Below are 15,774 nucleotides of genomic sequence, written 5' to 3'. Positions count from 1 at the left end.
AGTATCTCAGTAACTGCTGATCTAGGATTTTCATGCACAACAGTTTGTAGAGTTTACAGAGGATGGTGTAAGAAATGAAAATCATCTAGTAAGCAGAAGTTCTATGGGTGAAAATGCCTTTTTCATGAATGGGGTCAGAGGAAAATGGCCAGACTGCTTCATGCTGACAGGAAGGCAACAGTAAGTCAAATAACCACATGTTACAACAGTGGCGTGCACTGTCTAAAGATGTACCAGATGGTGGGTTAATTGGTCAATGTAAATTGTCCCGTGATTAGGCTAGGATTAAATCAGGGATTGCTGGGTGGTGTGGCTCGAAGGGCTGGAAGGAACTATTCCACGCTGCATCTCAATAAATAGATACGTACATTTTCCAGGTCACTTTTTGTTAGTGTAAAGACTATAAAACTTAAGACATATGCAGGAGCAGAATTAGTGGCATCTGCATTCTGAATTGCTCCCAGAAACAGCAGCATTGCTGCTTTGGTGTCAGTACTGCAGGAGGATCCTTCCAATCAACTTTGGGCAGCTTGTCTCTCATGCCTTTGCAATTCCCTTTACTTCACTGTAACACTGATACATGTGATCTTTAGTTCCTTCCTTTCAAACGGCTTGGTGAATTCTATCGTATTTTAATCACTACCTCCTGAGGGTTCTTTTACCTTAAGCTCATTAATCAGATCTGTTTAATCACACAATACCCAGTCCAGGATTGCCTTTTATCTAGTGGGTTAAACCACAAGCTGCTCTAAAAAGCTGTCTCATTGGCATTCTACAATTTCCTTCTCTTGGGATCCAGCACCAGCCTGATTTTCCCAATCTACCTGCATATTGATTTTTCCCATGACTACCATTGCCAATTTTACATGCCTTTTCTATCTCCACATCCTGGTTATTGTTCAGAGGTCCATACTCATCTCCCATCGGGATCTTGTATCCTGGTAGTTTCTTAACTCTACATACAGGGATTCTACACCTCGTCACCTCTTTCTAAGGATTTAACTTTTTTTTTTTTGCCATTAGAGCCATCCCACTCTTCCGCTTACGTTTCTGTCCATTCAACAAAGTGCAAGTCCTTGGATCTTAAGCTCCCAACCGTTAATGTTCAGTGATGCCCACTATGTCATACCTGCCAATTTCTGACTGTGCGAAAAGATCATCTTCCTTATTCTGTATGCGGTGTGCATTCATGTATAACACCTTCAGTCTTGTGATCATCATCCTTTTCAATTTTGATTCCATGTTACTGAAAGTCAAATTCTTATCCCTCTATAAAAACTTTAGTTTATATGTGTCAGCTGCATGTCTAATCTCCTAAATGGTCCTTTCTGGACTATACAACTTAATAGATGTGAGACACAAGATACTTGAAGTGTGTGTAAATTTGTTCTTAACAAAGGGTTCTTAACAAATTACACTCTGTAGCTTTCAACAAAGATGTAGAATAAGCACATGACACAATCCTTAAAAGGATAGAGTAACAATCATTGTTCACAACTGTTATTACAGGTACTACATAGAGTGAGAGGAAATCTGGTATACTTCATTTCTTTACAAATGCGGGAAGGAAGGTGTGGATAATGAAGTGTCAGGATTGAACTTCATGTCAGTGGTTGCAAGCATAAATCTAAATCAAAGAGATTTGTTCTCTTATTTCAAATAGTAATTTCCAATTAGAAAATTCTTTTTACTTCCCTTTCAGGAAGTCCCAAAGAACTTTATAACCAGTGAATACAAAAAGATATTGGAAATATAAAACAAAAAGGGAAAATGCAGGAAATACTCAGCAGGTCAGGGCACATCTATGAGAAGAGAAGCAGAGATAACACTTGAGGGCTCTTTCTCTTCCCATAGATGTGGCCTGACCAACTGAGTATTTTCAGCATGCCCATTTTTGCACGAGTAATTTTGAGTGCAGTTAACAGAGTGGTGCCAGAGCTTTGCCATTAGTTTGCTCCTAAACAACTCTGACAAACAGTCATGCAATTGTGACCAGTTTTAATAAAATTAGTAAGGTGCTAGTGGCCAGGACAGTCATAATAGTGCCTCTTCACTTCTTTGGGATGAGAATCTAGCTTTGAAATGGGTCTCTCAGCCCACTCACTCTATACTGCCTCTAATCCTATTCTAATCCCGGATACTGTATGCAGCCACATTCCAATCAGATCATCCCAGATGCTGCCACACATCTATGGACCAGCGACAATTTACAATGGATAATTAATCCACCATGCATGCCTTTGAAGGTGGCACGGTAGCATAGTGGTCAGCACAACACTTTACAGGACCAGGAACCCCGGTTCAATTCCAGCCACTGCCTGTACGTTCTCTCTGTGCTGTGGTTTCCACCCACACTCCAAAGACATGCTGGTTGGTAGGTTAATTAGTCATTGCAAATTGCCCTATGATTGGACTGGGATTAAATCGGGGGTTTACTGGGTGGCACGACTCGAAGGGCCAGAAAGGCCTATTCCACACTGTAGCCCAATAAAATAAAATCGAATAATATGAGACAAAAACAGAGCAAATGCACAATGCCACAGGAAAAACCATGCAAACTCCACACAAGCGGCACTAGGACTGAGGCTGAATCCCTGGAGCTGTGAAATCCGTTGTGAGTCTCGATTTCGTATCTTATCTGAAAGTCGGTATCCACAATATGGTCTATTCTGCACTAGAATAGTATCGTGGAGCACTGCAGCACAGAAACAAGTCATAGCCCATCTAGTCCATGCCGCCGTGGTCTTCTGCCGTGTCTCATCCACCTGCATCCAAACCATAGTCCTCAATACCCCTGTCATCCGTGTACCCATCCGAGCACTGAACTTGTATGAACCACTTCCTCTGACAGCTCGTTCCAAAGTCACACCAGCTTCTGAGTGGCACAGATTAGAATCAGAGTCACACAGCAAGGTAGTGAGTCCTTTGGTCCACACTGACCATGATTCCCATATAAGCCAGCACCACTTCCCTGTGCTTGACCCATATCCCTCTAAACCAGGGGTTCCCAACCTTTTTTATGCCATGGACCAATACGATTAAGCAAGTGTTCTGCAGACACCAGGTTGGGAACCTCTGCTCTAAACGCTTCTTATCCATGTACCTGTCTAAATGCATGTTAAATGGTGATAATATACTTGCCGCAACTATGCCCTCTGACAGTTTTCTATGTGAAATAATTTCCCTTAAGTACTTCACCTGTCACCCTATGACCTCTAGTTGTCTCACCCAACCTGAGGGAGGAAAAGCCTGCATGTATTCACCCTAGCTATGCCCCTCATAATTTTGTCTCCCCTCATTCTCCTCCGCTCTGGAGAATAAAGCCCTAACCGACTCAATCTTTCATTATAATTCAAGCCCTTCAATCATAGCAAAAATGTTTGTCATTTTTTTTTCTGCACTCTGTCAGGCTAATTGATATCCTTCCTGTAGGTAGGTGACCAGAACTGCACACAATACTCCTAATTCAGGCTCACCAACTTCTTAAACAACTTCAACATGACATCTGAACTCCTGTACTTAACTCTGTGATCTATAAAGGACAAAAGCTCTCTTTATGACCCTGTCTACCTACGGTGGCATTTTGACACAGGTTTTTACATTCAGATATCCCGGGTGGAATTTTAACCTGGAACATTCTGACTCAGACGTTAAGGTAGTGTGGAGTTGATTCAGAATCAGAATAAGAGTTATTATCACTGACATGTGTTGTGGAATCTGTTGCTTTGTGGAAGCAGTGCAGTGCAATACATTAAAAATACTATAAGTTACAATAAGGAATACAAGAAGTAAATAAATAAATAGTGCAAAAGAGGAGAAAAATAGCGAGGTAGTGTTCATGGGTTCATGGACCATTCAGAAATTTGATGGTGGGAGGAAACAAGCTGTTGCTAAAACAATGAGTGTGGGTCTTCAGGTTCCTGTACCTCCTCCTCGGTGGTAATAAGGAGAGGTCATGTCTTGAATGATAAGCATCCTTCGTAATGGATGCCTCCTCCTTAAGGCATCACCTTTTGAAGATGCCCTGGAGACCCATCACCATGATACAGCTGGCTGAGTTAACAACCCTCTGCAATTGTCTTCTGATCCTCTGCGTAGGTGCCTCCATACCAGGAGGTGATGCAACCAGTCCGAATGTTCTTCGCGGTGCATCTGTAGAAATTTGAGGAGTCTTGGTATGTCACCAAAGTCTCCAGCAGACTCCTAATGAAATAATGTCACAGTGTCACTTCGGTCACTAACAAATTCTGCTGTTATACGACTTAATGCTGTAGTCTGATTTGTGACGCATGCTGTCCTCTATAGGGTCTACAAGTGTCAACAAAGCAGAAGGTTAACCCTTGGGACTTATTTGAGGGACACAAGAATCCAGCTCCGCTTTCCTGGGCTTGGTTTGGCACCGTGCGCGTCGATCGCAAGGTTATCAAGTACGAAGATCAGCATCACCTCCTCCTGTATCACACTCACCCCAAGCCAAAGCCACGGAGTTACTACCTGGAGCCTTTACCACTCCCACCAGAGGACGAGGATGAGCCCCCGACTCCAGTATCGCTGGATTTAGAGAAGAAGCCAATGGATGTCGCTGACCAGAACAAAAGCACTCAGGACGATGAGAAGAAGAGCAGGAACAGGAAAAAGAAGCCAAAATCATCAGCGTCGCGAATAGATGTAAGGACCAACTGGTGACATGTTGCCACTCCCATCCCTTCACAATCTGTTTGTCCTGTTGTTAAAGTTAAATTGCAACTCAATGTCTCAATACTTTTTATGTTGTGTCAATTAGTTGATAGATTTTTACAAGGCAAGGCTTAGGGAATCAGGTGGATCAAATTGGGAGACTTCAAGCCTAATCTAGAGGGCGCAAATGGCCCGTTTGTTTTTGATGTCCATTTCTATCTCCTTCCTGCCATATTTTATGGCCAAGAGTAAGGTGAAGAACAGGCAAGTCCTGATTTAACCCCTGAATGCACTGTGTACTTGCTGTCCCCACCCCCTTCTATTTTTCAGTGCAGATGAAGGGTCTTGACCCAACATATCAACCATTAGTTTTGTTCTTGAGATATTTCCCAATGAACTGAGCTCCTCCAGAGGTTTTTTTTTTATCCCTAATTCCTGTATTTTCCCTCTCATTTCATAGAACATAGAATAGTACAGCACAGTACAGGCCCTTCGGCCCACAATGTTGTGCCAACCCTCAAACCCTGCCTCCCATATAAGCCCCCACCTTAGATTCCTCCATATACCTGTCTAGTAGTCTCTTAAACTTCACTAGTGTATCTGCCTCCACCACTGACTCAGGCAGTGCATTCCACGCACCAACCACTCTCTGAGTAAAAAACCTTCCTCTAATATCCCCCTTGAACTTCCCACCCCTTACCTTAAAACCATGTCCTCTTGTATTGAGCAGTGGTGCCCTGGGGAAGAGGCGCTGGCTATCCACTCTATCTATTCCTCTTATTATCTTGTACACCTCTATCATGTCTCCTCTCATCCTCCTTCTCTCCAAAGAGTAAAGCCCTAGCTCCCTTAATCTCTGTTCATAATGCATACTCTCTAAACCAGGCAGCATCCTGATAAATCTCCTCTGTACCCTTTCCAATGCTTCCACATCCTTCCTATAGTGAGGTGACCAGAACTGGACACAATACTCCAAGTGTGGCCTAACCAGAGTTTTATAGAGCTGCATCATTACATCGTGACTCTTAAACTCTATCCCTCGACTTATGAAAGCTAACACCCCATAAGCTTTCTTAACTACCCTAGCCACCTGTGAGGCAACTTTCAGGGGTCTGTGGACATGTACCCTGAGATCCCTCTGCTCCTCCACACTACCAAGTATCCTGCTATTTACTTTGTACTCTGCCTTGGAGTTTGTCCTTCCAAAGTGTATCACCTCACACTTCTCTGGGTTGAACTCCATCTGCCACTTCTCAGCCCACTTCTGCATCCTATCAATGTTTCTCTGCAATCTTTGACAATCCTCTACACTATCTACAACACCACCAACCTTTGTGTCGTCTGCAAACTTGCCAACCCACCCTTCTACCCCCACATCCAGGTCGTTAATAAAAATCACGAAAAGTGGAGGTCCCAGAATGAAATCCTTGTGGGACACCACTTGTCACAATCCTCCAAGCTGAATGTACTCCCTCCACCACCACCCTCTGCCTTCTACAGGCAAACCAATTCTGAATCCACCTGGCCAAACTTCCCTGGATCCCATGCCTTCTAACTTTCTGAATAAGCCTACCGTGTGGAACCTTGTCATGGACCATTCAGAAACATTCACGTGCTAAGTCATGCCAATATCAATAGTTATTCTCATTAACCTTCATCCTATCCTTTGCAGGACTATCAACAAAACAATGTATACCGAGTGCCTCCAAATTACATACCAATGTCTTCACAGTTGATACACCATCCCCAGGCAGCACCTTCTTGGGGTTATAACCTTATGGGTCAGCTGCAACAGTCTGGTTTCTACTTCCAGAACCAGCCACTCCCACCAGGTATGTACAGAGATAAGCGGTTGTTGTGTGTCTGGAATCTATGTAAGTACTGCATGATTATTCCTGGTGATAGGTACAGTAACAGTACTGCAGAAATAATGCCTTATTTATGTGTGCAATAGGCATTAGAATCATGGAGTTCTACAGCATAGAAGCCCTCTCTTCGGACCAACTTGTTAATGCCGACAAAGTTGTCTGTTCAAGCTAATCCCTTTTGACCCATACCTCATGTATCTGGCTAAATAACTCTTAATTGTTGGAGTTGTTCCCACCTCTACTGCTTCCTCTGGGGGCTTCTTCTAAATACCCACCACCCTCTGTATGGAAAAAGTTGCCCCTTATGTCCCTTCTAATTTTTTTTTCCCTCTGACCTTTAACCCATGCCTTTTAGTTTTGGACCATACTATCCTGGGGGGGGGGGGAAACAGTACCTTTGACCATAAAACCCAGACAAATATTAAATCTGGTTTATCTTGTCCATGTTATATCTTTCTCTAGACTCCAACAATATGATTGACTCTTAATCGGCCCGACTCACCCCTGAGACGCCTCAACATTCCCACTCCATCATTTAGTGATGGACATTAAACAGTGACTTTGGAAATGAATTATGTATTAAAAATAAACTGGCAATGTGATTCCTTCCAGGCTGATAGCCCCTCACCTTTGAATGTTTTGGGTAAGAGAATTAGATTATGAGAGTTATTGAACACTACAGCACAGAAACCAGGGAACTATTTGAAAGCTGGGAAAGGGGAACATTCTCTCAAAAGCACTCTGCAATATGTCAGCCAAGTTGAAGGGTCTCAACAACAAATGTCGACTGTCCATTTCAATCCATGATGCTGCTTGACCTGCTGAGTTTCTCCAGCTCTTGGTGTGTTGCTCCAGATTCCAACATCTGTAGTTTCTTGTGTTTCAATATGTCAGCATTCAGTTCCGAGAACATTAGTGTTTGTACATTATGTTGAGTACATGAAGATTGTGATTGTTTAATCTGTTATTATTATTGGTAGGGAAAAGAAAAGCTCTTTAATGTAATTGTTGCAAATGAAATGCACTAAGATTCCAAAAGTCCACTATCTGACTATTCAGAAATTCCAGTGGCTCAGTATCTGCCACAGGTGATATCTTCAGATACCCTTGACATTGACCTGGGTCCCAGTCCCCACTGTACCTTGAAACTCACCAAGGTCTTTCTTGCTCTCTCTTTAATCTCACTGAGATCCCATTTCATCTGGTCTACTTAAAGGCACTGCGGCCAAATTTCTTGTGCTCCCCCTGAATTCTCTGGGGCGGTCTTTCCTATGCTCTTTTTAAATCGACCATGTTCACTGGGTAATTTGTTGTAGTACTATACATTCAGTAGCCAGTTTATTAGGTACAACTGTACACCTCGTTAATGCAAATATTTTATCAGCCAATCATATGGCAGCAACTCAAGGCATAAAAGCATGCAGACAGGGTCAAAAGGTTCAGTTGCTGTTCAGACCAAACATCAGAATGGAGAAGAAATGTGATCTAAGTGATTTTGACCATGGAATGATTGTTGGTGCCAGACAGGGTGGATTGAGTATCTCAGAAACTGCTGATCTCCTGGGATTTTCCCACACAACAGTTTCAAGAGTTTACATAGAGGCATAGAAAACCTACAGCACAATACAGACCCTTTGGCCCACAAAGCTGTGCTGAACATGTATTTACCTTAGAAATTACCTAGGGTTATCCAAGCCCTCTACTTTTCTAAGCTCCATGTAACTATCCAGGAGTCTCTTAAAAGACCCTATTGTATCGGCCTCCACCACCGTTGCTGGCAGCTGATTCCGCGCACACACCACACTCTGCGTAAAAAACTTACCCCTGACATCTCCTCTGTACCTACTTCCAAGCACCTTAAAACTGTGTCCTCTCATGCTAGCCACTTCAGCCCTGGGAAAAAGCCTCTGACTATCCACACGATCAATGCTTCTCATCATCTTATACACCTCTATCAGGTCACCTCTCATCCTCTGTTGCTCCAGGGAGAAAAGGCCGAGTTCACTCAACCTATTGTCATAAGGCATGCTCCCCAATCCAGGCAATATCCTTGTAAATCTCCTCTGCACCTTTTCTATGGTTTCCACATTCTTCCTGTTGTGAGGCGATCAGAACTGAGCACAATACTCCAAGTGGGGTCTGACCAGGGTCCTATATAGCTGTAACATAACCTCTCAGCTCCTAAACTCAATCCCACGATTGATGAAGGCCAATGCACCGTATGCCTTCTTAACCACAGAGTCAACCTGTGCAGCAGCTTTGAGATGTCCTGTGGACTCGGACCCCAAAATCCCTCTGATCCTCCACACTGCCAAGAGCCTTACCATTAATACTATATTCTGCCGTCATATTTAACCTACCAAAATGAACCACCTCACACTTACCTGGGTTGAACTCCATCTGCCACTTCTCAGCCCAGTTTTGCATTCTATCAATGTCCCACTGTAACCTCTGACCTCCACTATCCACAACACCCCCAACCTTTGTGTCATCAGCAAAAATTTATTAACCCATCCTTCCACTTCCCCATCCAGGTCATTTATATAAATCATGAAGAGTAAGGGGGTCCCAGAACAGATTCCTGAGGCACATCACTGGTCACCAACCTCCATGCAGAATATGACCCCACTACAGCCAGTTTACAAAGAATGGTGTGAAGACAAAAAAAAACATTCAGTGAGCAGAAGTTCTAAAGGCAAAAACACCCTGTTAATGAGAGAGGTTAGAGGAGACTGGTTAAAGCTGACAGTAACTCAAATAACCATATGTTACCAACAGATGTGCAGAAGAGCATTTCTGAATGCACAAAACGTTGAACCTTGAATTGGATGGGCTACAGCAGCAGAAGACCATAAATGTACCCTCAATGGCCTCTTTGTTTGGTACAGGAGATTACTGATAAAGTGGCTACTCTTTGTATAACATTTTAAAATTAAAAGTGTGGCAGTATGTTAACAGAAATATCATCCAATAACCCAGAAAATCTACCAGTCCATAAGCCCATAAGATATAGGAGTAGTAGGCCATTCAGCCCATCGAGTCTGCTCTGCCATTCAATAATGGGCTGATCCAATTCTTCCAATCATCGTCAGCAGCACTTCTGCAGGAAAATTTGCCAAGAACACTCATGGTCCTGTAATCGCCTACATCATACGACATGGCACATGATAACGATGATGGTGACTGCATTTAAGGCACTGTAAACCCTAATACCAGAAACACAAAAGTTCCAGTTATATAGTAGAGAAAGCACACAAGAGAATACTGGAGCAACAAGCGATCTGTAGGAGGAACTCAGCAAGTCAGGCAGCCGACTCCTCCTGATGAAGGGCCTCAGCCCGAAACATCAACACTTTATTGCCCTCCATAGATGCTGTTTGACCTACTGAGCTCCGACTGCAGGTTGTTGCTCCATTGATATATCACCTGTAACCGAATAAGATATGCTACAGGGATGAAGGGTGACAGTTAGCTAGATAATCTTAAGATCATATCTGGACAGATTTCGACATGGGCAGTGTGATAGTGTAACGGTTAGTAGAACCGTTATAACTTATAGTTGACAGTGACCTGGTCTCTGTCCTGCTTCTCTCAGCAATGAACTTGTAAATTCTCCCTGTGACTGCGTGGATTTCCTTTGGGTGCCCCAGTTTCCCTCTGCATTCCAGAGGCACACGGGTTTAGCTCAGTGAGTTGTGGGTGTGCTATGTTGCCGCCAGAAGCGTGGTGACACTTGTAGTCTCCTCTCAGCTCATCTCACATTGTGTTAGTTGTCAGTGTATTCCGGGTGCTCCTGTTTCTTCCAAAGGCGTATGGGTTAGTAGGTTAATTGGTCACATGGGTGTAATAGGGCGACCCGCTTTCATTGGACGGTAAAGGCCTGTTATCATTCTTCATCATTTCTATGTAAACGGAATAAAATGATCAAAATGTTGAGCACAGATTTTAAAGAGGATTTTAAAATATGGAAACGAGGCAAGGAAGCTTTGGTGAGTAAATTCCAGCTGAACATTTAAATGACACTGGTAGAACAATTGAAATCAGGAAAGTTGGCCTGAAAAACATCAGAAAATTAATTTCTAAATACCAATTTAACCTTCAATGGCCATGCAGGTTTAGAATCAGGAACTTACCTTGATATGGTTTAGTGCCCAAATCAAATGAGATTGTATGGGAACAGGAATAGACCATTCAGTCCTAAAGACTTTGCTGGTCCTCATATGACAGCTCCCAGGAGCTGCCCTTAATACTAGTCACCTCTGGAATCTTTCATTATCACAGTGAGTAAAGCATTGGAATTGGTTTATTAGATCTTAAGACATAGGAGCAGAAGTAGGCATATGACCCATTGAGTCTGCCCTACCATTCCATCAAGGCTGATTTAATTTCCCTCTCAACCCCATTCTCCGGCCATCTCCGGTAACCTTTGATGCCCTTACTAAACAAGAACCCATTAGCCTCTACTTTAAATATATCCAATGACTTGGCTTCCAAAGAGCCAACACAGGAAATGAATTCCACAGATTCACCATATCCTAGCTAAAGGAAATCCTCCTCATCTCTGTTCTAAAGTGATGTCTCTCTATTCTGATATTGTGCCCTCCGGTCCAAGCTTCTCCCATTATGGGAAACATTTTTTTCCTTTGCCACTTTATCTAGGCCTTTCAATATTTGATTAGTTTCAATGAGACTGATCACAATATTCCAAGTGTTGTGTGACCAGTACCTTATAAAGCCTCAGCAGTTCTTCCTTACTTTCATATATTAAATATATTCTCTCAAAATGAATACTAACACTGCATTTGCCTTCCATACTGTCATCTCAACCTGCAAGTTAACCTTTAGGGAATCCTAAGCAAGGTCTGCCAAATCATTTAGCACCTCTGATTTCTGAAAATTGGACTACATCTTTATTCCTTCAAATGAAGTGCATGACCATGCACTCTGTACACTGTACTCCATTTGCCACTGCTATCCCCATTCTCCTAATCTCTCCATACTCAGTGCGTACCAAATTTTGCAGGCTAGAGCCTATAGGCAAATTGTAAATAGACTGTAAGACGCACAAGCAGCATTGGGCCTCTCGTCCCATCACGTCTGCTCTGCTATTCGATTATGGCTGATTTATTATCCCGCTGAACCCCAATCTCCTGCCATCTCCCCATAACCTTTGACACTCTTAGTAATTAGGAGCCTATCAACCTCTGCTTTAAATACACACAATGACTTGCCCTCCACAGCTGTCTGAGGGAATGAATTCCACGGACTTACTGCCCTCTGGCTAAAGAAATTCCTCTCCATCTCTGTTCTAAAGGGACATCTACCCCTTCTGAGGCTGTGTGCTCTGGTTGGAGACCGCCACCCTGCACGATAGAAACTATCCTCTCTGAGGTCGAATGATTGTTCGCTTCTTTGTTTGCAGGAGGACCCAGGTTGGACCCTCCAGGCCAGTTCAACCCCACGAGCACCAAGCAGGCCCTCACCAACATGCTTCAGCGTCGCTCAGGGTCCATGATGCAGCCTCCCTCAGTGCCCAGCATCTCTCCTCAGCAGCAGCTTTTGCAGATGAAGCTGCTGCAGCAACAGCAACAGCATCAACAACGACTACTCCGGCAACAGGCACAGTCCAGGAGCTTCCAGCAGGTGCGTCTCCACCGGGATGGTTCAACCGGGCGTGTCAATCCCATTAACGTTTCTGCATTGTGTACACGGAAAACAAGTTCTTATTCCCAGTACAGGAGCTCAGAATGGCAGCCACGAGGGGGACCTTGCCCAGTATCAGGGAACACTTCACACAGATCAGGAGAATGGACAGAGAAGTGGCAGATGGAATACAATGTATTGAAATGTGTCCTCATGCACTTTGGTAGAAGAAACAAAAGCAAGGCTATTTTCTAAATGGGGATAACATTCAGAAGTCAGAGGTGCAAAAGGAATTGGGAGTCTCAAAGTTTAACTTGCAGGTTGAGTCTGTGGTAGGAAGGCAACTGCAATGTTAGCATTCATATGGAGAGGACTAGGATATTAAAACAAAGGTGTAATACTGTGGCCTTATAAGGCATTGGTCAGACTGCACCTGGAGTATTGTGAGCAGTTTTCAGCCCCTTATCAAAGAAAGGATATGCTGACACTGGAGAGGGTTCGGAGAAGGTTCATGAGTATCATTCCAAGAATGAAAGGGTTAACATAAGGATAATTTGATGGCTCTGGGCCTGAGTCGCTGGAGTTTAGAAGAATGAGGGGAGATCTCATTCAAACTTATCAAACATTGAATGGACTAGATAGAGTGGATGTGGAGAAGATGTTTCCCACAGTGGAGGAGTCTAGGACCAGAGTGCACAGCCTCAAAATAGAGAGACATTTATTTAAAATAGAAATGGGAAGGAATTTCTTTAATCAGAGGGTGGTGAGTCTATTGAATTCTTTACCACGGACTGCTGTGGAGGTCAGGTCACTGGATATATTTAAAGCAGACGTTTATAGGTTCTTGATTAGTCAATGCATGAAAAATTATGGGAAGAAGGCAGGAGAATGGGGTTAAGAGGGATAATAAACCAGATATGATGGAATGCAGAGCAGACTCGATGGGCTGAATGGCCTAATCCTGCTTCTGTATCTTATGTTCATTTGGTCACACTAGTGTGGGGTGGATCCATTGCTGATTCCATCAGGGCACTTGCTGTCTTTTTACTGCCTAATGAATTTAATGGTGACAGAAGTACCACAGACAGATAAGAGTTTAACCTCAGAGCAGCCTTGATGTAACCAGATGACAGTGCAGTTTAGTATCAGGAAATCATGCAGCCTACATCCACATCAGCTGCTCTATACCTAGTGTCTCTTTGTGCACATACAATCAGTCTCTATTAAACTAATCTTAATTACTGTATATATGGCCACACTCACTCACTCCTACATTATGATTAATAGGATTGCTTTTATATTTATTTATTATTGTGTTCTTTATGCTATTGTGATTTTTAATCCTCCATTGCATCTGAAGTAAGAATCATTTCATTCTCCTATGCACTTGTGCACTGAAGAATGACAGTAACCAATCTTGAATCTCGAATTTTGTCGAACTGGTCAAGACCAGGCTTCCCACCTAACCTTGTTCTGTTTACCTGTGTTTAGCCCATATCCCTCTAAACCCTATCTATCCATGTATCTGTCTAAATGTCTTTTAAGTGTTTTTAATGTACCTACCTCAACCAGTCCCTCTGGCAGTTTGTTCCATTTATGTACCACTCTCTGCAGTTGCCTTTCAGATTCAGAGGTGCACAGTAGTGTCATGGTTAGCACAACGCCTTACAGTCCCAGCAACCCGGGTTCGATTCCTCCCACTGCCTGTAAGCAGTTTCTACATTCTCCCCGTTGGGTTACCTCTGGGTGCTCCAGTTTTCTCCCAGAGACCAATTACGTACCTTTAAATTGCCCATGATTAGACTAGGAATAAGTTAGCTCAAAGGGTTGGAAGGGCCTACCTATTCTGCGCTGTATCTCAATAAATAAAATAAATACATAAATAAGTAAAACTCAACTTAAGTTTACTTGTCATTCAACCATACATTAATACTCATGAACACACCCAAATGAAACAGCGTTACTGTAGGGCCAAGGTGCAATACGCAGTACCAACAATCACGCACAGGTTCTTTGTACTTCTGATTTTTGAATGTTCTCCCAGTTAGAAATCAGTCTACACCTTTATTCCTTCTCCGAAGATGACCATACACTTCCCTACACTATATTCTATCTTCCACTTCTTTGCCCATTCTTCCAATCTGTCCAAGTCTTTCTGCAGACTCCCTGCTTGCTCAGCATTACCTGTCCCTCCACCTTGATTCGTATCATCTGCACACTTCACCACAAATCCATTAATTCCATCATCCTAATCATTGGCAAATAATGTTAAAAGAAGCGGCCCCTGCCAAACCCTGTGGAACACCACTAGTCACCGGCAGAAAACCATAATAGGTTCCTTTTATTTCAACTCTTGGCCTCCTGCCAATCAGCCGATTTTCTATCTATGCTAACAACAGGAATTCTGCAGATGCTGGAAATTCAAGCAACACACATAAAAGTTGCTGGTGAACGCAGCAGGCCAGGCAGCATCTCTAGGAAGAGGTGCAATTGACGTTTCAGGCCGAGACCCTTCGTCAGGACTAACTGAAGGAAGAGTGAGTAAGGGATTTGAAAGTTGGAGGGGGAGATCCAAAATGATAGGAGAAGACAGGAGGGGGAGGGATGGAGCCAAGAGCTGGACAGGTGATAGGCAAAAGGAAAATGAGAGGATCATGGGATAGGAGGTCCGGGAAGAAAGACAAGGGGCGGGGGGGGGGACCCAGAGGATGGGCAAGGGGTATATTCAGAGGGACAGAGGGAGAAAAAGGAGAGTGAGAGAAAGAATGTGTGTATAAAAATAAGTAACAGATGGGGTACGAGGGGGAGGTGGGGCATTAGCGGAAGCTAGAGAAGTCGATGTTCATGCCATCAGGTTGGAGGCTACCCAGACGGAATATAAGGTGTTGTTCCTCCAACCTGAGTGTGGCTTCATCTTTACAGTAGAGGAGGCCGTGGATAGACATGTCAGAATGGGAATGGGATGTGGAATTAAAATGTGTGGCCACTGGGAGATCCTGCTTTCTCTGGCGGACAGAGCATAGGTGTTCAGCAAAGCAGTCTCCCAGTCTGCGTTGGGTCTCGCCAATATATAAAAGGCCACATCGGGAGCACCAGACACAGTATATCACCCCAGCCGACTCACAGGTGAAGTGTTGCCTCACCTGGAAGGACTGTTTGGGGCCCTGAATGGTGGTAAGGGAGGAAGAATAAGGGCATGTGTAGCACTTGTTCCACTTACATGGATAAGTGCCAGGAGGGAGATCAGTGGGGAGTGAGGCTTTTCATTCTAGAATGAGGGAGATGTCTTCCTTTTTTAAAGAAGGGGGCTTCCCTTCCTCCACTATCAACTCTGCTCTTAAATGCATCTCCCCCATTTCACGTACATCTGCTCTCACTCCATCCTCCCACCACCCCACTAGGAATAGGGTTCCCCTGGTCCTCAGCTACCACCCCACCAGCCTCCGGGTCCAACATATTATTCTCCGTAACTTCCGCCACCTCCAACGGGATCCCACCACTAAGCACATCTTTCCCTCTCCCCCTCTCTCTGCATTCCGCAGGGATCGCTCCCTACGCGACTCCCTTGTCCATTCGTCCCCCCCCA

At 43.8% G+C, this 15,774-nt stretch overlaps 1 protein-coding gene across 4 annotated transcripts in view; it reads left to right on the top strand.

Annotated features, from left to right (window-relative positions):
• The window catches only part of LOC140196181 (mediator of RNA polymerase II transcription subunit 12-like protein), a 720,072-nt gene that overhangs the window by 635,391 nt on the left and 68,907 nt on the right, over window positions 1–15,774 (top strand). For all 4 annotated transcript variants that reach the window (XM_072254957.1, XM_072254955.1, XM_072254956.1 and 1 more), the window contains exons 37-39: window positions 4,306–4,668; window positions 6,350–6,509; window positions 11,968–12,188. In XM_072254957.1, coding sequence (XP_072111058.1) covers window positions 4,306–4,668; window positions 6,350–6,509; window positions 11,968–12,188 — 744 coding nt within the window. The remainder of the gene's footprint in view (window positions 1–4,305; window positions 4,669–6,349; window positions 6,510–11,967; window positions 12,189–15,774) is intronic.

Source organism: Mobula birostris, chromosome 4, assembly GCF_030028105.1.
Source record: "Mobula birostris isolate sMobBir1 chromosome 4, sMobBir1.hap1, whole genome shotgun sequence".
In the NCBI taxonomy this organism is placed as follows: Eukaryota; Metazoa; Chordata; class Chondrichthyes; order Myliobatiformes; family Myliobatidae; genus Mobula; species Mobula birostris.
The sequence above is the reverse complement of the archived record's forward strand: the minus strand, read 5'-3'. Positions and strand labels throughout refer to the sequence as shown.